Consider the following 27,970-nt stretch of genomic DNA (forward strand, 5'->3'; position numbering starts at 1 on the left):
ATGGCCTCAAACTGAAAGAGGGGAGATTTAGATTGGATATCAGGAAGACATTCTTTACAGTGAGGGTGGTGAGGCACTGGAACAGGTTGCCCAGAGAAGCTGTCAATGCCCCATCCCTGGAAGTGTTCAAGGCCAGGCTGGATGGGGCTTTGAGCAGCCTGGTCTGGTGGGAGGTGTCCCTGTCCGTGGCAGGGGGGTTGGAACTAGATGATCTTTAAGATCCCTTCGAACCCAAACCATTCTGTGATCTAGTACATCTTCACTTTAAAACAAATTCAACTGTAAATAAAGTATTCCTGACATTTATCTCACTAACAGATACAGTTTATGAGAATAAGATACGCCACATGCCCGTATGAAGACACATGATCTCCTGTGAATGCTCATCATGGCTGGATGGCTGCTTTTTTGAGTCATAGTGTAATAATCTCAAGTAAATCCCTAACAAGCTTTTGGAAATACCCTGGCCAGAAGCTTAGGGCACATCTGAGCTAATTTTTTTTTTTTAAAGCTTCCAACAACATATATTTCACAGCCTCCTCATCAGTCTACCAGTTTATATTAGTATGTGAAAGGGTTTTGTAATACCCAGCTGCCTCTTCTCTCACTTTGAAAGTAGCATTTGGTTCAGTGTTCAGGCACTGAGAGCTCTTCACCCAGAGGTAGCTTCTATGCCGCTGTTTTACTGCTCATGAAAGTGTGTGTTCATTCCGTGGCTTTGCAGGGCCAGGGGAAAATGAAGGGGCACTCGTGAAAATTAAGTCATTTTAAAGAGGACTTTTACTTCACTGTTTTGTGCACATCTAATTTAGGTGCAACTCAAAGCACCCAGGTTTGAAAGCTTTATTGTTAGTAGGAAGAGATAGGCATTTTCAGAGGCAGCTTGCATGCTTAATTAGGTGGGTGATATGTCCTAGAGGTCATTACAATCGCCTTGTAGCATTTTTGGTTGGATCTTCGTAGCTGAATTCCTTTGTGCTCTGAGCTGTCTGGAAGTGATGTAACCATGTTAGCCTTGCAGAAGGAACAAGCTTTCATGCAGATGAAATTATCTTGGCCACTGTGCTTTGTACTCGGAGTAGCCTGAATGTTTTTTTGGTTGGAGCTTGCTTTACATGGCCTGCTGGGGAATGAACAGCCTTGGTCTGCTTGTACCTACTTTGGAAGGCATGTCCTTTGATATAATCACTCTAACCAATACACCATCCTCTTCAAAAAGTTGCTGATTAAGTATTTTTCTTTTTGTGTAGGTACAATTCATTCCTTCTTGCATTTAGTTCTTTACATGTTTTTTATCTTACTGCTTCTGCAGTTTATCAAGACTATTTTGCAATCCGCTTGTACTGGTAGCCAAGAAAGTACTGGTAGCTAAAGAAGTACTGGTAGCTCCACCATTGATGGGAGAAATTTAGGAGTATATCTTTTGTTCCTTAAACCAGAGATTGAATTACAATTTTGAACTTAACTGGAAATGAAAGAAATTCTATTTATTTTCCAGGGCTTTTAGAAAACATTAAGGATAAACACTTTTAGGTGGAGTGAAGCCGAACATAATTTGCTGCCTGTACATACATGCAAGTCAATAAGCTACTGACTTTTAATTGTGCAGCCAGGGATAGAATTGTTGTCTTGTGCTTTTCTTTACCTTAACTTTTTCTGAAGAATGAATGTTGGGAAGGAATTGAATGGAGAGAGGAAAAGGGAGATCTCATCACTGTGTATAAACACCTGAAGGCAGGGTGTAAAGAAGGTGGAGCCAGGCTATTCCCATTGGTGCCCAGTGACAAGATAGTTCCTTCTGAGCATCAGGAAAAACTTTTTTCCTGTGAGGGTGATCGAGCACTGGTGCAGGTTGCCCACAGAGGTGAGGAGTCTCCTTCCTTGGAGATATTAAAAAGCCACCTGGGCAGCTGGCTCTAGGCATCTCTGCTGATGTGGAGGGGTTGGACCAGAAGACTTCCAGAGGTTCCTTCCAGCTTCAACCATTTTGTGATTAAAAATCAGACTACTGCTGCTTTGTAAAATTCTGTGCGTTGAAACACTAGAGAAGAAACCAAGTACCAGTAATGTTCAGAAATGCTACCATCTTGTGGTGCTTGAAATGACCGAATATACTGATAGCACTTGCACAATCAACTCCTTACCCACATAGCATATAATGACATGTAGTATCTACATACCTGCTAAAACAAGCTTTCAAATTAGTTTTGTGATTCCTTAGTACCATTGTGGTAATTTATTTCATCGTATTAGGTTGTTTTGGTTTTGAAATGAAAAATCTTCTAATTACTTTGCAACAAATTATTGTAAAGATTACAAATGATTTATGGCTTAGTGGCATATAAAGGACTTGTTTATGAAACAAAAGGTGGTTTTGAAGGGTTCTGTGACCCTCAGGAAGACCCTCAAAGCAGAATAAAAAGATTCTTTGCTGTGGAGAGCTTACAACTGATGTGCTCCTTTTAACATTACATGATAATATGAATGTAGGGACGTAACAGCAACTTATGTCTGTTATAATGCTTGGTAAAGATTTTGTCCCCATTGATTTTATTCTTCCACCAGCATGCCTTGGTGTCAAATGACATCTAACTGTTCTAAGTATCACTTCCTCTGTCACTATTATGCCTTTATCTGTTTACATTATTGTTCTCAGTTACTAGAGAGATTTTCTTTATGTCATTAGAGAAGATAATTAAAAAAGTATTTTACAATATGTTTGAGGTTCTTGATTACAATGTATAGAAAATTAAGCCAAAAGCTTCTAATATTACAGAATCACAGAATCACGGAAATGTAGGGGTTGGAAGGGACCTCTGGAGATCATCTAGTCCAACCCCTCTGCCAGAGCAGGGTCACCTAGAGCAGGTTGCACAGGAACGCGTCCAGGCGGGTTTTGAATGTCTCTGGAGACGAAGACTCCACCACCTCTCTGGGCAGCCTGTTCCAGTGCTCTGCCACCCTCAAAGTAAACAAGTTCCTTCTCATATTTAGATGGAACCTCCTGTGTTCAAGTTTGTGCCCGTTACCTCTTGTCCTGTCACCAGGCACCAGTGAAGAGAGCCTGGCCCCATCCTCCTGACACCCACCCTTTAAGTATTTATAAGCATTGATAAGATGCCCCCTCGGTTGTCTTTTTTCCAGACTGAAGAGACCCAAATCCTTCAGCTTTTCTTCATAAGAGAGGTGTTCCAATCCCCTTACCATCTTCCTAGCCCTTAACATATTACAGGTAAATATGATTTATAGTTAATATACAATTATTATGCTGGCCATTTGTTTGACTTGCTTAATGTGCAGAATAGTTTATTGAAAGCAGTATGCTGTATTAGATGCACTATTTATCATTTATTACATCTACAAAACTGTGTTACATTAGAAGCTTTTTCTATAGCTTCATAAACACAAGATGATGCCTACTTTTTAAAAATGACTGTCACCTGTAGACCTTGAAGTATTTTTTCTTGAGATTAGTAAATGATGATAGCAAGTTTATTTGAAACAATTATAGCAAGTTTCTATGAATAATGTAATAAATATTATTGTTCTTTTAAAATCAGGCTACAAATATGTCACAGGCCTTCAAGTATCTCTCTGCGAAACATTTATTTGATACGTTGTGTGAATACTTCCAGTTATATTTTATGCTTATGGTCAGTTCTATTAGGTAACTTTTTTCTGGTTGTCATATGTGCAAGTGAATAAGCTACTGACTTTTAATTGTGCAGCCAGGGATGGAATTGTGGTCTTGGGCTCTTCCTTATCTTAATTTTTTCTGAAGAATAAATGTTGGGAAGGAATTGAATGTGCAGAGGAAAAGGGTGAGGGAGAAAGGAGGAAATAACAGACAGTGTTCTGTAGTTCATCTTCATGATAAAAACAAAGCCAGATTGGTGACAAGACTTTTGTCTGAGCCTTCGGGAGCTCTCTATATGTTGCAAACTTAATTGAGTGTATTGATATCAGCAGTTTATATAGGGCTAGTCATCATAAAGCTTAATAGTATGCATGTTTAGGGGGTGCATGTGTGTGTATTTATATAAAACTTTAGGTGGTATGAAAAATACAAATATTTTGTTTACAATAGCCAGTTCAGAGCTGTTTCCATACCATGTCATGATCTGAAAATTACTGACATTTTGGAAATAAGGTCACAGTTTATAAGATGAGCTCTAGATGTGCCCTGTTGTTTTGTGTGTTAGAAGACCAAAGCAGAAGTAGTTGGAGGAACCACTATATTCAAGAGTCATGAGTAACTGATCCCTTCCTGTCTTGACACTAGGATACCCAGAAAGAAGTTCATTGCCTCAGTCAAAAGAGTTCTTTGGGTGATCTACAGACAGTCACATCTTGAGTTCACACCACTGGAATTCCTTGGGCCCTCCTCAAACCCATATTGTGCTTAGTATTTCTCCTAGTCCATGAGCAGCCAAATCTTAAGAGTAAGAACTTGGGAAACTGTTTTTAATCTGTATTAGTTCTAGCATAAATTGTGAAAACTAATGACCACTGAGAACTACGACTGTATTTTAATGATGAATGTTTATTTTCCATAAAAATCTGAAATTGACCATCTCCTAAAATACTGCAATTAAATATTACATAATATAATTAACAAACATTGAACTGAAGTTTACATGCAGTGCTTGTGAAGTATTTTGCTTGTGTTTCTGACTGCCCACTTTACATTTCATTAATGCTTATGACATTATTCATCTAATCATTTATACATTCTAGAAGCAGAATCAGTATTTTGATCTAAAGGAGTAAAATATTCAACTAAGTTAAGATACTGGTGTCTTAGACAAAAATAATTTGGATCAGTGAGAAATTTAAAATAAAAATTTGCATATGTGAGCCCTGGAAGTAATATGAGCAGATGCAGTGCAGAGTTGTGTCTCTGTCTTACGAAGAGACAAATTCTATCACAGCAAGATAAATCTGATTATCTTATGTTTTTAGAACAAATGATACATACCGGCTTTTGTTGAAATAATGGCAGGAGTATATTTGAAATTTACTTTCTGTATTGTAGACTAAGTTTATTTGTGTGTTTTATAAACGTATTTCACCAGAAACTACATTCTTGTATATCTCTCTTGTCAAAGGAATATAGGAATGTGCAGGTTCATGCATGAAGTACAGAGGTTGGGATATAGTTTCTGGATTAAATCCTTCATTCACCAGATGCATTTTCTGATGCTTGAAAGTTGCAGTAATTTGCATAGCATCCTAAAAAAGACATAATTAAAGTGCTATATGACATTTCAGCCTATATCAGTGAAAATATGATGCAGTTGCTGAATAAAAGGGATCATACAGTTTTACTATAGAATATCTTCAGTTAGACAGAATGATCTGATTCACAGGTGCAGTGAAACCTAAATTTAAATGGAACTTTTATTTCTAATTCGTTTCTCTATCAAAGCCACATGCAGGCTTGCAAATTTCTCTTTCAAAAAAAGCATTTTCTTTAACTTTCATTCATGCAGCTGATCACAAAATCTGTAGTTTATGGGACACTTGGTGATGCTCTGCAGAGAGCTGGCTGATTTTATGGTACTGGATCTCCTCTGATTTCCAACTGCTAAACTTCATTTAAGACATTAAATACAAATATGTTAAATGCCTTCCTGTGTTATTTTTCTGTGTAAGCAGTTGCTGTACAGCAGTTATTCAAATGCCAATTCATGAACAAGTTGGTCTACACACAATAATAGTCACTGTATGAGAGCAGAAGTGGTATATAAAATAATCTCATTTAAAATGTGGGTCACATTAAGGGAAAAGTTTAAAGCACACTGTTCTCAAGCATTGTTATTACTTGTACAGTGTTTTTAATGTAGTCAACATTTTCTTTTAATTCTCATGCTGAAGCAGGCTACTTTTCAGTTCTTTCTTTTTTTTTGTCTCTTGATCTGTAACATGCCTGATTTCTTCTTCACACTGGTACTCCATTTCCACAACTCCCAGATCGTTTAGTCTTTGGCTTCTGAGCTGAGGCTCCTAGTAAGTTTGCCAATTCATTCTCTCTTTTGGCAGCAGTTATGATAGGAACCACACTTAGACCACCAAGTCATTTCACACACACAGTAAATAGCTGCCAGATGGTAATAGTGTTCAATCATTACCAAGTGGGATTGCTTCAAATTGAATAGATAGCACGAAATTGTCTTCATAATTATTTAAAAAGTTGCAATTATAAGATTAAAAGTTTAATAAAGACAGATATTAAAGATTTTCAATGTGTATTATGAATACAGATTGCTGAGATTTTCTATTTAAGTGATTCCCTGATGTTATTTTAAAAAGTCATATTTTTCTGCATGGAAATACGAGTTCTGAAAAAAAACCAAACCACCACAAAATAAAAACAAAACCCCTGAAACAGAGCAGAACACAAATAATGCAAAACAGAAATCACTCCCTAGATGATGTTAGAAACGTCTTCCTAATATCTTTCTGCAAAGAAGAAATGAATTTAGCAAAAGTCCAGTGAAAAAACTATCTCAGAGCGTCAGAGTACCCTGGTTGTTTGGATCATTGTTGCTGGGCCTCTGCTCTTCCAGATTCAAGTAGGAGAGGTTGAGAGGAACAACTCTCAGTCTGTCTGGTTTTCATAAAATCAGTCAACCATGGCTGCAAGTCATGTTAGAAAGAGCCTACATATGGACTGCTGAAAAATTTTCAAAACTGATTTTATCTTAAATCCAATTTTGTGTGAGAATTTCATATTTTTGTTTGTCACTCTTGATTAGGATGAACTCTTTCTCAAGACGTGTATTTTTTTTCAGAAGGGATTTCATTTTCTCTTCACTCAGAAAATTGTGAATTCAACATTCATCCTATTATCTTCCCCTAAGATTTTTTTTTAAAGTAACATGTTTCTTATCATTTTGATTTTTTTATAAAATTGGTTTTATGTCCTTTAATAAGAATTTACACATGTATAAATATTCATTAATTAGTACTGATAGTATCTTTGGTAGTAAGCTCCCTTCAATCAGCTGAAAAGCTTTAGTCAGAGAAGATATAAATGCAAATAGGTTTAATCAATTCCACATATATAGACTCTAGAGCTCCATATAGATTTTCTCCATCTAGTGGAACCATAAACACAAATCTGTTCCAAAGGTTTTTCCCAGAAGAGGGCACTGCTCTCCTGAGGCACCATAGATAATATAACCTATGGTAATTGCATTTAAGATACATTTACTTAGTACAAGTAACCTAGTAGTGAAAAAAATGTTGTCCTCAGTTCTTTAAACTCTCTTAAAAATTTAAATTCTCTCTAAATGTATACATTCTTTGTCTCCTCTTCCTCTACAGCCTCACTCATTCTATTGTGTTCCCATCTTGTTCTCAAACAAATTTGTGCCTCTCAGACAATTTGTCAATATTTAGGGAGAGGCAAAGCTGCAGAATGCCTCTTGGCATTCCCTAACAGCAGAAAACTATCATCTGCTACAAACTTTCAGAAGATGTAATATGGGGACCTTTCCTGCTCTTTGCAGTTCATGCTCTTATGTCCTGTTGCAGAAGGTGATCCTTTGGGGAGTACACAAGGGGTGTAATCCTTGCACTTTTAAGGTGCACGGTTAAAAAGAATTGTATCCCAGTTCTGATTTTATAGTCTAAAGCATGTGGGTACATTTTAGTTCTCAGATCATGAGATCTTCGCTGTAAAGTATTAATCTTACTATCTGTTACAAAGAACTAGATATTTCTTTGATGCTTTGTCAGTAACAGTGAATAATAATCCCTTCAAAAACAGCCATATTAAGAAAAGATTTTAAATGGACCATGTCATCCTTTTATAAGAGGATGCTGTTTATGTGTAATATTACCCATGTGCATCTGCTTAGTCTTTCACTGGCTGGAAGAACACACTTGTTAAAGATGAAGAGCTTTGACAAAATATGCAAATTTGCCAAGTTATTAATCACATCTAGGATTTTTAGGTATTAATGGATCCTTCAAGCAGAATATAAGTTCAATTCATCAAGTATTTGCTTAAATTTACAATTATAAAAGCAACCGTAATTCAGACTAGTTAATTACCTTTTGTGTTTCAATTCTTGAAACTGATTGTAAATTACTTCATGCGTTCCATGATTATAAGGACCAATTTTCAGGTCAGACAGAAGATAAATACACGCAGGAGGCAACTGATTGTCTTACCATGATTCTTATGAAGCGTGGTTGGGCGTAACTTGGAAGAAAGTCCACAACATGCTTGTAAAGTCTTTCTCCATCAAAAGATCGGTCAGGTTTAAGCACAATAGCTGCCATCCCTGTTCTTCCTTCATAGTCTAAACAAAAATTAAAAATGATACGACAAGTATACACAAGACTGTATGTGAGTCTCATATGACATTTGGAGGGATTTAGTATTGGTCAGAGCAAATATTTTGATACTGTGAAACCTGCCCTATCCCTTCAGACATCACTGAGTATAAGATACACAGTATATTGGAAGACTTTATGTTAGAAGTTACTTTCAGTGTTTTTATTCAATTTAAAAAATGTCACCGACCTCTTTTTATTAGGAATTCTGTATGGCTGGGAGCTGGCTGCTAGGTTCTCTTCCTGCTTTGCTCTATCTTAACATTGGTAACACAGTGGTCTAATAAAATACTGAGTGACCATTAGTTCCATAAAAAGCTGAACGCACCTGCACAAAGACTCGTGCGAAAGATGGACATAGACATGTATGAGACTGTGCTCTGTCTGTATAAAGTCTAGTGGCTATTGTACATTGTATAAGCAGTGCTGAGTGTTTTCTGCTCTATTCCACAGACAAATTAGTGACAAACAGGGGAAGTGCCTCTTCGTAAATTACAAGCAGCAAATTATGTTTGACATGAAAATAGAAACAAAACTCTTTTAAAAAAGACGTATCAAACATAGTTCCTGCTTTTTCTATTCAAACACAAATGAAAATTCCAAATGGACAAAACATCTGAATTAGAAGAAATGGGCTGCCACAGTTAAATCTGTCCAGAATGAAAGAGAAGCTTTGAGGTGTGGCCACAACACCGGGAAAATAAAATATGGATGTTCCCTCTTCATGAAAATTAACTTTCAGTTGTTTAATTGGTAATATGCTATGTAGTTTGTTTTGGCAATATTAATTCAGAAATATGAAAGACTATGCTATTTAGATTTTATTAACACTACAACCAAGAATGAATGTGATTCTTAATTTCTTGAGGTTTTGTTTTGATGTGCTATTCGCTGCCTGAGATTGCAGTAGCCCTTCTTGTCAGCTCCAACTGTAGATGAGAATGAGATATACTTTCCACGTGAGGTTACAGTTTTAGTTGCATGCCCTTGAGGATGTTATCTCCCACAAATGAACATATTGGCATTTGACAGCAACTGCTGATCAACCATTCAGATTATGGCCTTTTGTTTATTTTATTTTCATATTTATTTTCATATTTCCTCTTTCTTTGAATCCATTGTCTTTCATCTCTTAGTGCTAAGTAGCAGCTTGTCTCTTGATAGCTTCTTCTTCATGCGACTAGTTTCTTTTAATAATACTAGGCTTTGTTTGCATTTATCCAAAGGAAACATAGAACAGCTATTCAGCTGAGAAAGTTGCCTTTCTCAACCCATTCACTCAATGGATGCATCTTCTGAGCAATTTTCTGCCTCATCTTGTAATTTAGTTGGTACAGTTGCTCAGCATGGTATTATATATTTTTATGAAGTACCATATGTAATTTGGAACATTCCAATTGTGAAAAAATACATATCTTCTAGGACTGTTCTTACAAGATAGTGATAGGTGTTTTCAGATGTGGCATCTTTTATTATGCCCCATTTTCTATTTTTCAGATGAAAGCCTGTAGCCTAAGAGAAGTATTCTGTAGTTTCTATCTTTGTGCTTCTCACGTCTGTTACGAGTTTTATTTCACCCTGATGTTTCTGCCATTCATTACAAAATTTCAGCATATCACATTTATTAAATAAAGCATTTTATTGAAACTGAAATTTCAAAGTGTTCTAGGAAAGCCTGAATTGCCAAGTTGATACCATTTATTTCCTTATATATAAGTATGCATTGTGTTGCAATAACAGAAAGGATAGAGTATGAAATTACTATTTTCATTTTGTATTCTCAAACTATAGGGAATGTCTTACTTTCTATGCTTACACCATAAACATTAACTTCTTGGACAAAATCCATCATGCTAATGATCTCCGCGACTTCTACAGTGGCAACATTTTCTCCTTTCCACCTGTTGAAAATATTTTTTAAAATAACATAGATATTAGCTAACAAATTTTTATTCTATACATGGCTTTATGTGATGGAGCACTACTTTTAATCTGGACTACTGTTATTCTTAACTGAGGAGTCTAGACAGATAAATTATTTTCTGATTTAGTGCCATGTCATTTGAGACCACAAACTTAAAAGAAACAAAAGTGCCACTTGACTCGAATTTAAAAAATTCTACTGTGTTGGTGTGACCTTTAGTGGACTTTGATTGCAATCCTTAATGTTTCTGTTAAAACAAAGTTAATACTTACCAGGTTCAAGTCTGACTCATGTCATCCAGTCCTTCCTATGCATGATTTCTTGCAAGTTCACTGGATCTACTGTTAACTCTGTTTCGTACCTGAAAGTGTCTCCCACCCGGTCAGTGAAGTAGAGGAAGCCATCTTCATCCATCACTAGGAGGTCTCCTGTGTTAAAATACACATCTCCTTCCACAAACACATTACGCAGGAGTTTCTTCTCTGAGGCTTCGTTATTTCCAGCATATCCAGAAAATGGGGCATCCTGAGTAACTTGGACAACTAGAAGACCAGGTTTACCTGCAGGCCATGCAAAGGGTATGCAAAAAACCCATATATACAGTGAACTATTTAGAACATAAAGTATCATATTAAAAATCTTATTGCTACATTTCCATAACTATTTCCTGAACAGCAGAAATAGGTGAGTGGAAGAGGGAACACATAATTTTTCTTCCTTCTCTTCTGAAAAGCTAGACCTTTTTGCAGTGCAGTGTACATCACTTACCCTGAAAAAGCATTTGCCAAATGAAAGGGTGACTATTTTGTCATTTTAAAAAGGTGCTGGTAGTCAACCAATACACATGGGGGAAAAACACAGTGCCTAACCTCTTGTGCTTTCTGTTTTTCTGGAGGTCAGGATTGCTACTGATCTCAGCCCTGTGCTGGTGTGGAAATGCACTTTGTAAACCATAATGTGCCTGGGCCTCTGAACATCAAGGAGTCCCTGGAGTTTTCCTACTGGCCATCACTCCTTGTTGCTGACGGTAAAAGTCCCATTTATATCAAGGGCAAAACTTCCATTGACTTCGTTGGAATTGGCTCAGGATGCCCTTTTAAAATGCTATTTTATTATTCTGTATCTATGATAGGTACTTGCTTATTACTCAGTCTGTTCCTGAGGTTAAATGACATTTCCATCTTCTAAAGATTTTTATTGTCTTTCCTACAACAGAGGTATGGAGATGTTTTCAAACAAATAGTTTTCTTCATAGCTGTGTGCCTGCCTCTTCTATTAAATCCTCTTTATTGTTTCGAACTCCAATGTGGAATGAAAGTTCAAGTTACTCTTCAGAAGAGGAGATGGCATTGCTGCAAATAGGATGCATGCTTTATAAGAAAAGAAAAAGCAACCCAAAATGTTGAATTTAAAAAAGAATTGTCCTAAGCCCCAGTCAATGTTACAGGATGATTCTCTATTCCAATTTGGGAATTTGGTGTCATTACTGTCTCACATTACATCCAGTGATGGCTTCAGAGTTATCTAAAAAAATGTTTAACAACCTGCAAAATTTTTCTAATTGTGTCATGAAACAAGGCATTTTATCAATTTCCCTGAAAACCAAGAATTTTTGTCCAGTTTATAATCTAACTGTAGTGAGGAAGCAAGCTTCTTTCAAGAAAAAAAATATCATTGTTTTGCTTGATTTAGATATTATCAGCACATAATGTATCATTAGAAATAATTAATAGTTGGTACTTATATTCCAGTACTACTACCAGAATATAATTTATTTTCAGAAATAAGTAATAATAATTGCGGCTTTGGTGACCAATACTGCTATGTGTCATTGAGACCTGACGTTAGCATGAAAAATATTATTGTTTTAGTCAGCTGTACAAACCTCTTTTTTGCTTTCTGGAATTTTGTCTCGATGATAGTTAAATCTACATGCTAAAACTAGCGATGTTTAAGACTTTTTCCCAGAACTGTTAACTTTGACACCCATGGATTCATGTTTGTGTGCCCAGACACACAGATATTTAATGTGACTTTAGTAAGTCATTTATTATCTTATATTTAGAAAAATACAGCGCTACGCCTTTTGTGAGAGTCACTTTTCAGGATTTTTCTCAAAGATATTCTCAGCTGTGAAGCCATCTTATTTTCAGCCTGGGACTTTCAGCAATTTGAGTAGAGTATTCCATTCTAAGTAGGAATTTAGAGATTCTATGCAACTCTAGGTACTAAATAGTTAATTCTGTTTTGGTCACTACATGTAAAAATATGAAAAATATTATCCAGATTTTGAAATGGTACTGTTCTTCCTCGGAACTTGAAATTTGGAATTCAGAAAGCATGTGTAAACACCTAATCTCAGAACACAGTATATCTAGGAATTACTGTGTCCATTTTATTTGCAAAAAAAGCAGCACTAAGAAATCGGGTTTGTTCAGGAATGTGAACAAGTTTTTGCAGGTGAGAATAAAAACATTCTTAGCCCAGAATATTGATGTTGTTCTTATATTGTTGTATTTTGGGATATTTTTGTCTATTATAAATAGTTGGATAGGTTATTGGATATATTAGCAGTAGATCCATATTTGGATCTATTGATCATATATTTTTCCTGTGTCATTTTCAAGTTCCAAGCGTATATCAAGAACCTGTTGTTCACAGAATACAGAGTTAATCCCTGTCACAAAATATCACCATCTAAACTGAGGTATCTGTTAGTTAATAGATAACTAATATTTTTTCTTACCTGTGGGTGCTTTCTTACACCTTCCGTTTTCATCCATCATAAGTTCTTGTTTCCAGACATCATATTTCAACAACTCAAAAGAATGTAGGAACTAAACAAAGAAAGTGCATATGCATACTTAAAAACCTCACTGTTTTACTCACTTTTCAGTTGTTCTGATTAAAGTTGTTTTGAATTAATGGATAGGACCCAATTGAATTTGAAAGATTTGGAAGAGCCTGAAATATACTGACAGTATCCTGAGGAGCAATTATCAGAAAGTGTTCATACCATGGTAACACTAAGTATACATATAGAGGTGAAGTGTTCATCTCCTTTATTGATAAAAAGAAATCCATTGTTTTAGAGTATGGTCAGTTTCAAATAATTTATATAAAGTAAACCGAAACAGTGCTTTTGATGAAATTGTCAATTTTTCTTTAAAACTACCATACATTTCTAAGTAGAGGCTTGGCATTACTGGAATGCAAATCAAGAAGATTCTCTGACAAAAAATCCAAATTAAATTTACAGACATCTCAAAGATTACTCCAGCCACATCCAAGTGGAAACTTACAACTCAACAGTTTGATTTAGGCTTTCCTCCCTTCATCCCCTGTCCGCATAGTTAAGATTGCTAAAAGATGAAAAGCATTGCAGAGTTTTTATTATGGCCATGGGAAGGGATTTTCAGTGTCTCAGATTAAAAGCAGAAGTCATTTGGAAGTAATCAATCTGTTTTTGATGTTAACTGATCTGAATCTTTAGTAACATTTGAACAGTATTTTATTGTAGTATAATATTCATGATTCACAAAGCACCTGTACAAATAGGAAAAACATTGGAGACTGTCAAGGCATTTTTATGGGTGGATATATAAATTTTATAGTTCAGATATCTTGAGATTTTTAGTTTTCTCCTTTATTTGCTGAGAATTTTGAATTTCTTTGTTTTGTTTATTTCAGAGAAGAAAGTGTGACATTGGTTTTAATGAGTGAAAATGCAGTCAATGAATAAATTTGCTCTGGAACGTAATAAAAGTAAAATCAAAACTAATTTCTGCCTCATCACATCATCTGTGAGTTTTCAGAATGATAAGTAAACTTCAACAAAAATATCATGAATTAGTCTTGTGGATAGGCACTTATACAGAGTCAGGGTCGGGTTTTTTTTATATTCTGGGGGGAAAGTTGCATACACGAAGCAGTAATTTCAGTTTCTGTGGACTTGTTCTGTGTATTTATTCTAGCTTCACAGTATGTGTACAGTGAATAGAGTCAAGTAAGAGGCTAATAAGGTTTCTGTTTCCATGAATCAATTTTTTTTACATCTGGACTGTAGTAAGGAGGTTCTTCCTCGTACACTTTCCTGCTTTTTATAATTTCTGCCTTTCATATGCTTTTTTTTGGTTGGCTGGTTAACTGGTTGGTTGGTTGATTTGATTACATTTACCTTTGAGAAGATGCCAGCACGGCCCACAGCTCCTATTTTATTAGTATAGTTCAAGAAACCAAGATTCCCTTCTGTGGATCCATAGAATTCAAATATTTTAATTGGGCCAAACCTCATCAGAAATTCTTTCCAGACAGCAGGTCTGATACCATTTCCTAGAGCAATGCGCACTTTGTGAACTCTGTCCTCTTCTTTCTGTGAACAGCCAAAAAGAAACATTCTGCAGATGAGAAAAGTAGGTCTAAACCTACTCAACCTTGAGTTGATCTAAAATTTTCTATTAGAACAATTTTCCTTTATAAACTGCTACTTTGGCTAAAATACTTCACAGAATGGTATTTGTTTTGTAAAAATCAAACAGATAATCATTAGAATTCTTGTTAGTCTGAGGTAGAAGGATTTTTATAAGGTGAAAATTTTATTTCTGTAGTTCTTTTTGTTTTCACTTCTAAGTTCTATAACTGAGATATATATTACAAAGTTTAAAAGAATTAATTTATCTTAAAAATGTAAATAAGTAGGTTTTAAATGAGTGCCATTTCCCATAGAATGGAAATTCCTTTCTGAACCAAAGAAAGAAATTTTTCTGCATAAATAAAATCATGTTTTAGAAAACGCTTGTGACATGCTATGGTCAGTTCTACATGTAATGGTATTTGGTAGTAAATTTTACACATCTGACAGGTTGCCTAAAGAACCTGAAAAAGTAGCAGAATGACTTAAAGCTCCTCACCATATCTCATATGATTAGGTGCAGTTTTTAATCTTAAATCCAAATTCAGAAAAGATGGTAATGAAATCTGCAGTTAAAATGTAGTTGTTAATTTGTCATTGTCACATGTCAGTTATGTCATTATTGTGGCAAACTACTCAAGTACTTTCTTACGTAAATATTTTCTGCATTGGGCCAGACTGCTTAACATCATATATATAGGCCTATAGTCAAAGACTTGGCCTATGGAAGAGCCCCCAAATTTTTTTGAGTAGTTGGGACTGAGTAATTAAATTACTGCCATGGCTGAATGACAGCAGAAAATAAAATTATTTCAGGTCCACAGGAATGGTTTCTTCAAACCAAATAAATGCATTTTGTTTCTATTTCAGTGTTATTTTAAACTTTAAAAATTGTAAAAATATATTTTATTTCTATGTAATATTAAAATGATTTCAAAATGGAACACTGCGTAAGAATTACACTGAAATGTTTTAGCAGAAGCAGTGTTTCGACTTTTTCACTTCTAAAAATACCACATAAAATTATTTTGTGAACTTTGGATTCAAACAGACAATTTCATTCGATACAGAGCTCCATTTTATGGCAGATAAATTACTTACCACAATAGGATCGGCTCTAATACAGATTAAACACCAGCTGATAAAAACAAGAGTGGAGACTTCCCTGCTTCTGGTTAATGAGCTCTGTTTTCTTTTGTAGTTTTAATGGTAAACCAGAATAGCATGGTTTGATCACATGTATATGATCACAGGCTGATTGGGAGGGTGACTGTGAGAGTTACTTCAAGCCTAATATTGTCCCTTCTTCAGCACTTGGTCTTCAGGATGAAATAATGGATTTCAGTTGTTTTTTGTTGTTTTTTTTTTCAAAACAGCTGGTGAGACTCTTGGACTTAGAGTAAATCTCAGGAGCTTCAGAGTTTATAAGTGTAGGAGAAACTGTTATGCTTACCTTGTTTCATCCCTGGTATAACAATCCGCAGGACTTCCCTGCATTACCTTGAATTTTAAAATATCTTCATTTTAGAAGTTGTGTGGTTCTCTTTAAAAACATTCCTTGACATAAATTCTGTTTTGTTTATTAACTTCTATGGGGTACCACATTTAAAATTTAATTTTGATAGATACACGGATGCTGGGTAGGCTTCCTGTTGACACATTTAGTCAGAGAGCAGTGTCTAGAGTTTCTGTCTATCAAGAAATCCAGGAGTGTCTCCTAGTTCCCAAATCCATGTTCTTTCTCAATTTCAATGTGAGACCTAGGCATGCTCTGTGAAAGGAGGTAAGGACAGACATCCAGGATATGACCTAACAGGTCATACTCCAACAGGTCCCTCATCCTAGGTAGCCCTAGTCCTGGGCAAGACCGGAACTGCTGTGCTCTAGCATGCCACAGTACAAGGAGTGCGGGTGAAATGTAGCTGGCTGGCTTATTAGCCTGCACAGGTTTCTTTCACTGTGGAAGAACCTGTGTGGTACATTAGAGGTTATATATGTTATACTTCAGTTAGGTATCTGATCTTAACAGGCCTCCGTGTTTATCCTGATCCGGTTCTGTTGGCATCCTCAGCTTCCACAACTCAGCTAGGCCATGTTTCTGGTTTTCCTTCTTCATATGAGTTGCCAGTTAAATATCACTATCTTCTCTGTTAAATTCTTGTTGTTTAGCCAAGTAAACAAAGTTCTTCCTGCCTTTTACTGCAAGAGAGACCTTTACACAACTAGTTTGGCCTAGGTAATTATTCCTTTGTTTTTTTGGTCCATGGACTACTGACATAATGTTTGTACAGACTTGAGTTCTGGCCAACAGCTTGCCTGGCTTGTTCCCTCTAATACCTTTCTGTCTTTGACCCCTCTCCTACGTCCGGACCACACAGTAATAGGTCTCTGTTCAAACCAGCTGGTGGATTCTCTCAGATGTTCCCTTGTTGCTAGTTCTTGCGCCAATGTCTGACCAATGCGGTTGGAGCATTGGTCAATGAGTTTGAACCTTGTTTTCTATGGTACACGATGTTTTCTGTGGTACATTATGTTTTCTGTGGTAGGTGGGAATACTTCTTGTCGCCTCCCTTCAGTAACTTCCTAACTCCCAAGTATAAAATTAAGAAAATTAACCAACATTTTCTACCATGATCGAAAAACAAGTGTTGCAATATAATAAATATTTTCAGACTTGATTGTCTGCTGCTGCTCCGTTTGGTGACATCTTGCTTTTGCCCTAAATCTGATCATGATTTAGCTCCTGTGTTCTTCTGACTGTTATCCCATGGGCGACCAAGATTTTGCACCACACTATTAGTACTTTGGCTTCACACAGATAAGCCAAAGTATAAAAAGTAAAAAAAGTATCTGTGTAAAGCCAAAGTACTTCGGCTTTATACAGGTAATTTTATCATCATATACACAGCCATGGACCAAAATGTGCCTTTGGAACACCTCTTCAGAAAAAAATTTCAACAAACAAAAACGTATTCAGCAGTTTCAGACCCATACAAAATTTAATTATCAGCCATTAAGTACTGAATAGAGTAGTCTCTTTTAATAAGTAACTACTTTGGAACAGTACAGTGGTGGTGGTTAATCATTTAATCTTGCTCAGGCTCTTGTTTGATCATTGAGTATGACAAATCTTTTACTGCTTATAGCTTTTCCTTGCTGACCTGTGTCTTGCCTATCGCTAGGATGAAAAGCAAACAATCTTGGCTTTACAGAAGAATTTTTGTTATTGTTTGGGCATGGCTGTCCCATCCTACAACGCTTATTTCTGTGTAACCACTATGTTTGCTGATATAAACTTGATTGCTATCATAGAACTACAAGGAACGCAAGACCTGAATTTTACATACACTGGAAAAAAACTGTCAAACATTAAACATACTATATCATTGGGAAATGGGTAAATCTATATGACTTATAAAATACAGATTTGCTGTATTTTCAAGCAGCATTTGCAAACAATAACTTACAGTGGGCTGGTTACAGAGGTAGCGACAGAGTTCTCCTATGTACAAAAACATTGTAACATTGTATTTTCTACAGTCATTCCAAAACTGACTGGCAGAGAATTTCTTCTTCAAAACACAAGTTGCTCCTAGGTGATGAAAACACAAGAAAATTCAAAATAACCTTTAAAAGCTTTCTTATCTTTTACCACTATTGTTAAAAAAAATAAAATGTTGTATTTCTCTTAATTCAACTAATGATAAATTCAGCTATTTAAATAAATTGTAAGTTATTTCTGGCAAGATCTTTCTGCTAAGTGTGACTAGCACAATGGAGCCTTGCTTCTTTTTCTGAATAGTAACTTAAAGTATCAGAAGCAGCAGAAGCGAACCTTTTAGTCATCTCCAGCTGTTAGGAATAGGGCAAAGCCTAACCATTTTGTTTCTGTCAAGATGGTGACTGCTGTAACTCTGAAAAAAGAGAGCTTCGCATGGAGCTCACAGCTCCTCTACTTATGTGAGAAGTGGTGGAAGGGAAACCGGCTCAAAGTCTGTCTCACTCCCCTTTTACGGTTTCATGTCAACTCATCATCCTCAATCTTTTGTTTGTGTGGCCCTGAAGTTCCTTCAGAGCTTTCCATTCTAAAAGTCACCACATCCTAGACCTCTCCTGTCTGCCACCCTGTCCCTTTTTCACAGTTTTTTATAAATGAAAAAACTGAAAACTTTATAAGTCAGCCAAGAATTTACAAATTTCCCTATTTCTATTCTTTCCAAAATTTCGTTTTTGCCTGGATCCTCCTGTTTGTCCCACATAAAGCTTACCAGTGCCTTCCATGTTCTGAATCCCTTCTGGTCTGCTTGTTCCTAGCTTGCCAGTTCCTCCCTGACCCAGGTACTGTCTTATGCAAGACTTGAAGCCCTCTCAAGAGCTCTTCAGCCTCACTCACCTCAAGCCTTGTCATTTGAATCTCAGGCTCCCCAGAGCCCCCATCTCAATGGCCCACCCAAGAAAGCTGTTACTCTACATTTTCTCTTCCAAGACAAATCATAGATTCAAACCTTTTTATACACTACTATTCCCATCCCTTTTTTGTTCCTGTTAGGCAGCAGCAGTCTTGTTATCAGTTGCTGTAGCCCAGCATGCCTACCCATGCTGTTCCTGAAGAAACAAAGCATTGAAATGGCTTTTAAAACAGTCCAGGTATATACTTATCATACCAAAACCAACATCTGGGTAAGGCTCTAAAAACGGGAAAGGAGGACATATCTGAAAAAATACCTTATTGCTAGCCCTCTACAGGTAACTCCCATTATCAGAATCAAATAGGGAGGCTACATCATTCTTCCTTTCCTTCACTTTTATATCATGAATCTAATTCTATATGTGCTGCTCAAATATGTGACTCAAAATGCTTCAAAACACTTTTAGTTAACTTTATTCTGAAGGTTAGTTAGAGCTTCCACAATGCATTTGTACCTTCTGACATCAAGCTGGACTTCTCAGATGCCTATGGGAATGCCCTTTTAGACTCTTGGTGTAGGATACAGATGTGATTTCAGGTTAAGCCTACAGAACATATGTGGTGTTTGTGATACACAGACCTCAAGTCATGTTATATTGGATCTATGCAACAATTGGTGTCTGTTCTAAGCTTCAAAAATTATGCATATATCTTAGATATTGTTTGCAGGCTGGAGAAGGTGATAAAAATGAGAACATGACAAAAGTCTATTGGTAGACATAATATTTGAGTTATTCACCAAATGGAGTTACTCACCAAATAATAAAATGTTACAGCATTCTGCAGTTAATGAAACCTCACTAGAAGGTAAATATTACCTAATTCAATGCATCCGCTGATGCCAAGAAGAGAAGCACTTATGTGGTACAAGGGAAGAGTGAGATACATAATATCCTGAGAAACCGCACCACACTGAGTAAATAGTAAGCTGGCAGATAGAGCTCTTAGATGAGTGATGATAGCAGCTTTTGGGAAACCTGTCAAAGGGAGAAGAGCAAAAAATTATAAATGTACTGCTTGCATTAATCATTTTATTGCAAATAGTATTATGGTTGGAATGTACAGGGAGAAGTGTCATTTCTTCTGAGTCTTTGTCCCATCCTTCAGTCTTTATCTCACGAGTATAGCTCCTTAGTCTCTCAGCTTTTTCAGTCTTTTTGACTGTAAGGCTATTTATGTAGCGATAGGACGAGGGACAATGGTTTTAAACTAGAGCAGGGTAGGTTTAGGTTAGACATTAGGAAGAAGTTCTTTACAATGAGGGTGGTGAGACACTGGAACAGGTTGCCCAGAGAGGTGATGGAGGCCCCATCCCTGGAGACATTCAAGGCCAGGCTTGATGAGGCTCTGAGCAACCTGATCGAGTTGAAGATGTCCCTGCTCGCTGCAGGGGCGTTGGACTAGATGATCTAAAGAGGTCCCTTCCAACCCAACACATTCTGTGATTCTATGATTCTATGATTCTATTTAATCTTCTTTTCTGCTTCATCTTCAGGAGAAAGTCCATACCCTTCACTGGCGAGCACAGACCGACTGTGCACACAGTGTTCCCTTGCCACAAAGTGAGAATGGGAAAGCTTCTGAGTGGCCACTGTTCCACTCATCTATTTGCGATAGGAATGACTTTTACAAGGTTGTTTGGCTTGGCTAGAGGAAGGATTCTCCTTTTTTTCCCAGTGAGGGAAGGTGAAACCTCATTATTCACGCCAGTCTCAGAGGAAAAGTTTTCTCCCAAAGCCCAAGCAGTTGTGCTGGCCATATTTCTTTTTAGGATAGACCTGTAAAATCCTGTCACTGTGGACTCTGATCTGCTGTTAGAGGCTGACTTTACTGGCCTTATATTTAAGAAATAAAGCTCAGCCGTGGAATATCTATGTGACAGTTTGCTAACTGGAATTACGTCCTTGTTATGACAAGGCAAAAATGGTTTAAAGTGTACTATGCTTGTAACTAAATGAGTTCCTCCTTATCTAAACTTAAAAATTCAAGTTCTGCCTGTATGTGTGCCTGCCTTATTGCTAGATTTATACCACCTTTGTTTTCAGAGAGCTGCAGTTGTACTTTGTTAGTACACATCCTCACCTGTACTTCCAGATGTGAAGATATACATAGCTGTGTTTCTTATGTTAGTGACAACTTTAAGGTGAGATGGAACAGGGTGGTCTGGCACCTTGTCTAGTTTGTCTGGTATAGTGTGAACATGCTGGAAAGGAGAACTGGTGCTCATCAGCCAGACAGCAACATTATTTTCCAAGAGATGAAAAATAAATTCTTTCTCTGTTGATGCCAAACAATCTGCCAAGTTAAAAAAAATATATGCTTAATATTAAAATAATTAGAACTAAAGACCTGATTGCCTACATTGGAATTATATACCCTACCACTGCATACAGTGAACCTATCACAGCCTGCAGCAGGACTAACACATCTATTGGACAGTGAAAAAAAAATCACGATGTTTAATTTCCCTATACTTCTCACATGGCTTTAATTGTAATAGGTAAAACTCCCTGATCTTACGTGGTGACACTAATATATAGGATTTAATTTAATTGGTATGCTACAACATACATTTTAAAGCTTGGTACACATACCAACTGATGAGCCCTCATGGGTTCATACAGAATTATGGAAGTATTGCCAACCTGCATTAAGGATAGGAGAAGAGGAGGAGAAAGATTGATTAAATTTCCCAGTATTACATAATATGCCAGTAAGAGGGCCAAAATTACAGCTCGGCACACTGTTCCCTCCTCCAAGCAATGCTACCTTGGGACCACTACTTTAAAGTAGTTAAAAAGTAAACATAAATTTGCATGTGAAAATTTTGAGCTGAAGGAAATCACCACTAAGAAAGGGAATATGAGTCTTCATGTAGTCAGTGGTTTGTATCTACATAAGCCAATAGATGGAAATGAGATAATTCTAAAGTATCTCCCCAGGCTCCTCACTTGCTGATGCATGACTCTCTCTGCTGGTATATTGTCCAGTATTTGGAGAGTTTCAGATTTAACCCTTTTATTATACTAATTAGTTCCACATATTTTTGGTGCAGATACACTTGAAATTTAAACAGAACTGTTTTAGCCAGCATCTGCGTATGTATATATGAAGTGCTTGCAGCTTTAAATGGCTCTGATTTTCCATTTTTGATAAAAAGCATAAAGCAGTAGAAATTCCGTATTAAGTCAAACATGGTACAGAACTTACCTTCTCCTATCACCAATGCTTTTGCTGCACATGTATCAACGCAGTGCAGGAGAGATCTAGAGTGCACATTGAAGTTAAGAAAGGCCACCACACAGCCCAGCTTGGCCAGCCCAAACCAGACGTGGATGAAGTCAGGTCCATTACCCATCAGCAGGGCCACAGTGTCACCTTTTTTCAGATTCCCATAGTGTAGCAAAACCTGTGCTACCCTGTTACTCCTCCTGTCCACATCCTGATAGGTGTGCACCTTCCCTTCGTAGATGAGGAATGGCTTGTGGGGAATCTTTCCCACTCTCTGAATGAAAAGGTCAATTATGGAGAGAATTCCATGGCTTGCCCATTTCTTTACCATTGCCTTTAATCTTTTCCGCCTCAAGAAGTAAATCAGATCTTCCCAGAAATACGGGAAAAAGATCTTCAGAGAGACACACAGCACCACTATTCCTCCAGCAATTGTCGAAAGCCACGTGCATAGCATGCTTGGGGGGGAAATAATAGATTAGGTATTTCAGAGATATAAAATACAGTACATTAATATAATTAATAATTATTTTTAAGACAGAGACTGGAAGTTAATAAGCTAATTACATTTCCACCAATTAATCTGAGAACTTTTAAAAATACCATGTTGAAATTTACTAGACTACAAAGGACCAGAACAATATGAAAAAGAAAAAGGGAGTGAAGAGCAAAGAAGATTGTGCAGTCCATAAGGACAGAGGAGTTCATTCAGAGTAAAGAATGTGTCCAGGATGACAGTAGAATGAAAAAGACGTTGACAATTAAATACAAGAAGGAAATTTAGAAATTTAAAAAGTATACAAATAACAAAGAAAAGACGATATAAATGCAGGAAACAATTTGGCACTTTTTTTAACTTGGAGTAAAAAATTTGTCTAGATTGTTTATTGTACTATGACAAATCCTAATAAAAATGGAAACAAACAATTAAATCGTATAGTATTGTATGTATATTATGAAAGTGTGTTAAATATCATGCATCTGTAAGATGCACCAAGTATGTTTTTCGTTGCTGCCTGAGTTGTTTTTTTGGTCCAATAGAATTTGAGACCATCATCTAATCCTCTACAGGTTTGAACAGTCTGATGAACATACACAAATTTCAGGCAATTAGTGTGAACCTTCTGCATTTTCTGAAGTAGCCAGTTTTCACCTTAGTATTTTTTGGCATTTGCAATAAATAGTGTTTAATAACTTTGCATTATTTATATTATTTTCATTATTTACAACAATACCCTGAAGTCTCAAACAAAATGCACAAGCACTTACTAAGATTTGTCAAAAAACCTTTCTAGCATAACAATTATTAGCTTTGTTAATGTATTTCAGGCAACCATTAATCGCCATATTTTCAAATGGTCATAGAGGAGAACTTGTGAAGATCATGCAGGATCCCTGCAATTTGATATGTGTAACATTGACTGTTCTCCTTTTTAAAGTTTCAGCCATCATTACTACAAATAATTGAAACATCTTATGTGACAATCTAGGATTCAGCAACACTTCAGCAGTCTGGGAGGCTTTTCTAAATGATGTTGCCTCCACTGTTGTTTAGAAATATTTTACTGACAAGCTGTACTTGTGGTATGTTCATCAAGCTTGTTTCCATTTTTAACAATACTCAGTAAATATACTAACTTGTGGATTTTTTGCAGCAAGCAGGAACTTGTATGTACTGTAAAGCATATATAATATTGTATGGGTAAAAAAGCAGCTAAAAAACAAAAGCGTTGTAGCATTAATTGTATACAAATGTATAAATCAGGTTAAAGTATGTAATGCCTGAGATTTTAACATTCTAAACAAAATTTTTAAACCCATCACTTTCTGAACTCTCTAGTTTGTAAAGTGACATTCTTAGTTATCCTGAAGTCAGCATCTTATTCATCTTTATTATGTCATGTCACAGGCAATTTTTTTTTCTTTCGTATATTAAAAAAATGAAGGTAGCTACAAGTTTACTCTTACAATAGATGTGTCATTAAAATACCTTGTGTTTCACTGCATATGGCTCCCTCTGACTTTCTAGCTTTCTCAGAATGTTATTTACTGGCTGAGAGCACAAACAGAAGACCTCATGACTTTCATGGGTATTAAATTCTTCTCAACTATGACTTGGAAATGTTTACCAGTTTTTCTTTGCCACATGTACGAGCATGCAAGATTCACTGTAGCTCCACACAGTAAATGTAGCTCTAGGGGAAGTCTAAATGGCAGAGTTTATAAACGGAACCAAAAAACACATAGGCATACTCTTATGAGAAAACAAAATAATAATAAAAAAAGGATGATGATGTAAGACTTGGCTCAGCCCTAGTTTTCTTTTAGGCAAGAACAGAAGTAAACTCAATAAATAATAGGCTGGTTATATCATTCTTATATTACTTCTATTGCCAAATATAGCCATGGTGGATAAGTGAGAACACATAGTAGAATAAAACATACAAAAGACTAACACAGGCTACATGAAAGTTTTGGTCTGCAGAGTCATTTCAGGATTAATTTAGGTTCATCCTTTTCATACTTGAATGTGCACGGAAAGGCCCACCAATCCGTTGTTTTAGAATTGTTCGAGCAAAATATTGTTTATGGAACAGAAAAATGTAACTTAAACACAGGAAATGAAAAAATGAAGAATATTCATTAGAATATTCTTCTAATATTAGAATGTTCAATAGAAGGAATTAATATTAGGAAAGAGTGACTATTAAGAAAGAGTATGCACCTCTCTGAGCGCGGCTACGTACAGTCAGCTGCAGTCCTGTAGCCATCCTGCCGTGACCTGCTCTACGCCTGACACCTGCTTTTGTCTTCATTACCCTGGCGGCACCACCTAGCTTACTTTTGATACTGGACTTTAAGATTCTCCAAAACATTCCCAAAAGGAACATGCACAGGAATTTAATCCACACTCCAAACAAAGGAGCTGCTCAGAACAGTGAAGTATTTTCTTAAATCTAGACAAACTCAAGGCATTTTGAAAAAAGTAATTATTTATACACTGTGATGAATAACTTGGAATTTAGCTGTAAATGGAAACAACTCAGTTGTTACCAATCTTATCAAATGCATGCTTAATTTGCAGTCCAAGCAAAACCTTTGTATTCTTCCTACAATATCATCTACTGTCAAGTTTTGTCATGGTTTGGTTTGGGGTATTTTTTGTGAAGGTCTTCTGTCAAAGGAAAAGATAAGTGCTTGAAATCTGACTGTGTTATCTCTCCTTTGAGTTCATTTCACTGAGCTTGACACAGTGGAATTTTGCTGCCTGTGTATCTAGATTTGTATCTCTACAAGATATCTCAAGCAATTAGCTTGAAATAACTGAGTAATTCCTTCAGCCTTGTTTTAATTAATGAGCAATCTGGTATTTCCAGTCCTCAGTCTTCATTTGTTTATCTGATGAGAGTCATTCTATGCCAAAAAGTACTACTCTAATGAAAACTGACTGCTAGCTCTTCTCAGTCTGAACGCCTTTTCTCTTTGCCTGGCTCTGGTCTGGGGTTATTCTCTTAGAAAAAGGGAAAACAAAACAACAGAGCTGCCACCTCAGACACAGAGCTACTACACATCCACAGCTTTTTGGGCACATGCTCTGGGAGGCAGGGGACGTACTGGAGAGAGAAAGAACTCAGGAGGCATGCAGTCGGTTAAAGAGGAGGCAAGACTATCCAGACATGGTCTCCAGTTCCAGGGGAATGTAACCAGCCTGTGTGTTGGCCCTGATGTCAAGTTCATGTCCTAGTTCTGTGAGGTATCTGAGGTGTCTCTGAAATACCTGAGACAGAAGTAGCCTTTTAATAGCCTTAGTTTTTTCAACAGTTGCTCCATAGCCTCTGCTTTGAAATTTGGAAGTAAAAAATTGTAGTTGAATTCAAGAAAATTCGTCACCAAACTCACTGATTTTGTTGGGGTTTTTTTTGCTATAGAGTCAGAAATTGGGGAAATGTGGAGGTTTGCTTACTTACTCTCTCTGCTTTGTTCCTCTTTGTGTCTTTTCAGCTTTTCCTCTGAAATCACAAGGATTGAAAACATTTCCTTTTAATGAAAATTGAAATTCTTAAGTATCTCTGTTTATTTAGAGTTGAGCTTGAAGTAAAACACAAAAGACTTAGAAAGCAGTCAATGGTATGGAAATGCAGGATTAACTATTTTGCAGTATTTGGGCAACAACATGAATAATGACAAACAGGAAAAGTTTCTGAATACAATGAACCCAAACCTTCACTAAGAATTTAAGTGAATATTCTGTTTTCCAAGTAATCTACCAGCTTTTTCAGTAAAACAATGTGCTACCTTTGCTAAAAACGATCTAATCACTGGTCAGCAAAAGTTCAGTTGTGAAGCTCGCCACACTGTTTAATTAATAGGAATGGATTAAGATGTTTATCTGACTGAGGCAGAGAAGACAGAGAAGACAACTTCAGAAAAGTATAATGCCAGCGAACTAAGGAATCAGTCTGATATGGCTTCAGATACATACAGTGAACATTGTTTTGTGTAAAAAGAAATTACCTAGAAAAGAAATTTGAACATTATAATTTAGCTAAGTTCATAACCAGTGCTTTTTTCCAGCATCTGAATGATAAGTAAAAAATATTTTCTTACCAACTTTTTGATTTTGTATTTTGATTTGTGTCCTGTGTTCAGTTGGATGCTTTCTGCCTCTGTGTATCACTCATAGGAAGGTTGCATGGATGATCTGAGTATGTTCATTTTATCCATGCAGGTGTTCTCTTGAAGCTCCATGTCCATGGTGTTTGACTGGTGATTGCATGCCTAGACATACAACTGAAGACTCCTTTCTGTCTCGTGGATGTCCCAGGTCTCCTGTTCTCCAGTACCTCAACTTTGCTGCTATCTTTGAGCATGTGACTGAAAAGGAATCGGACGTTGTATCTTGGAACACAGTATGTTCGCTGACTGTATTGAGAGTTAATTGTTAAAAGAGAAAGAAGTCAGTTATTGTCTGCTAGTTTATATGCTTAAAAGGACCATAAGCAGCAAGGCGTAGAGCAAGGAAATTACTAATCCGTTGAAGCGACTGTTTCAGTGTAACAGAAGAAGCTTAGCGATGTTTTGTATACTCCTAAATACAATACATTCAGTATACCGCAAACATTTGATATATCTGAGGATAGAGTCTACTCTCAGCAAGTTTGGGAGAGGTGGCTGACACAGCAGAAGGCTGTGTCATCATACAGAGAGGCCTGGACAGGCCGGAGAGTTGGGCAGAGAGAAACCTTATGAAGTTCAATAAGGGCAAGTGTAGGGTGCTGCACCTGGGGAGGAATAACCCCATGCACCAGTACAGGTTGGGGGTGACCTGCTGGAGAGCAGCTCCGTGGAAAGAGACCTGGGAGTCCTGGTGGACAACAGGATGCCCATGAGCCAGCAGTGCGCCCTTGTGGCCAAGAAGGCCAATGGCATCCTGGGGTGCATCAAGAAGAGTGTGGCCAGCAGGTCGAGGGAGGTCATCCTCCCCCTCTACTCTGCCTTGGTGAGGCCACACCTGGAGTACTGTGTCCAGTTCTGGGCTCCCCGGTTCAAGAAGGACAGGGAACTGCTGGAGAGGGGACAGCAAAGGGCT

General features: G+C 36.8%; 1 protein-coding gene across 13 annotated transcripts in view; it reads right to left on the reverse strand.

The window, feature by feature from the left end:
• The window catches only part of LOC128902835 (long-chain fatty acid transport protein 6-like), a 40,803-nt gene extending 13,531 nt beyond the window's left edge, over positions 1–27,272 (reverse strand). For 5 of the 13 annotated variants that reach the window (XM_054186458.1, XM_054186460.1, XM_054186453.1 and 2 more), the window contains exons 1-11: positions 26,989–27,272; positions 26,349–26,390; positions 22,360–22,838; positions 21,232–21,444; positions 19,968–20,126; positions 18,149–18,273; positions 14,448–14,642; positions 13,017–13,107; positions 10,632–10,830; positions 10,150–10,247; positions 8,182–8,312 (exon numbers count right to left, since the gene is read on the reverse strand). In XM_054186458.1, coding sequence (XP_054042433.1) covers positions 8,182–8,312; positions 10,150–10,247; positions 10,632–10,830; positions 13,017–13,107; positions 14,448–14,642; positions 18,149–18,273; positions 19,968–20,126; positions 21,232–21,444; positions 22,360–22,837 — 1,689 coding nt within the window. In that variant the 5' untranslated portion in view covers position 22,838; positions 26,349–26,390; positions 26,989–27,272. The other 8 variants (XM_054186456.1, XM_054186461.1, XM_054186462.1 and 5 more) reach the window with 8 other exon arrangements.
• Positions 27,273–27,970: the final 698 nt, after the last annotated feature.

The sequence above is a fragment of the Rissa tridactyla genome, chromosome Z (genome assembly GCF_028500815.1).
Source record: "Rissa tridactyla isolate bRisTri1 chromosome Z, bRisTri1.patW.cur.20221130, whole genome shotgun sequence".
Taxonomy (NCBI): domain Eukaryota; kingdom Metazoa; phylum Chordata; class Aves; order Charadriiformes; family Laridae; genus Rissa; species Rissa tridactyla.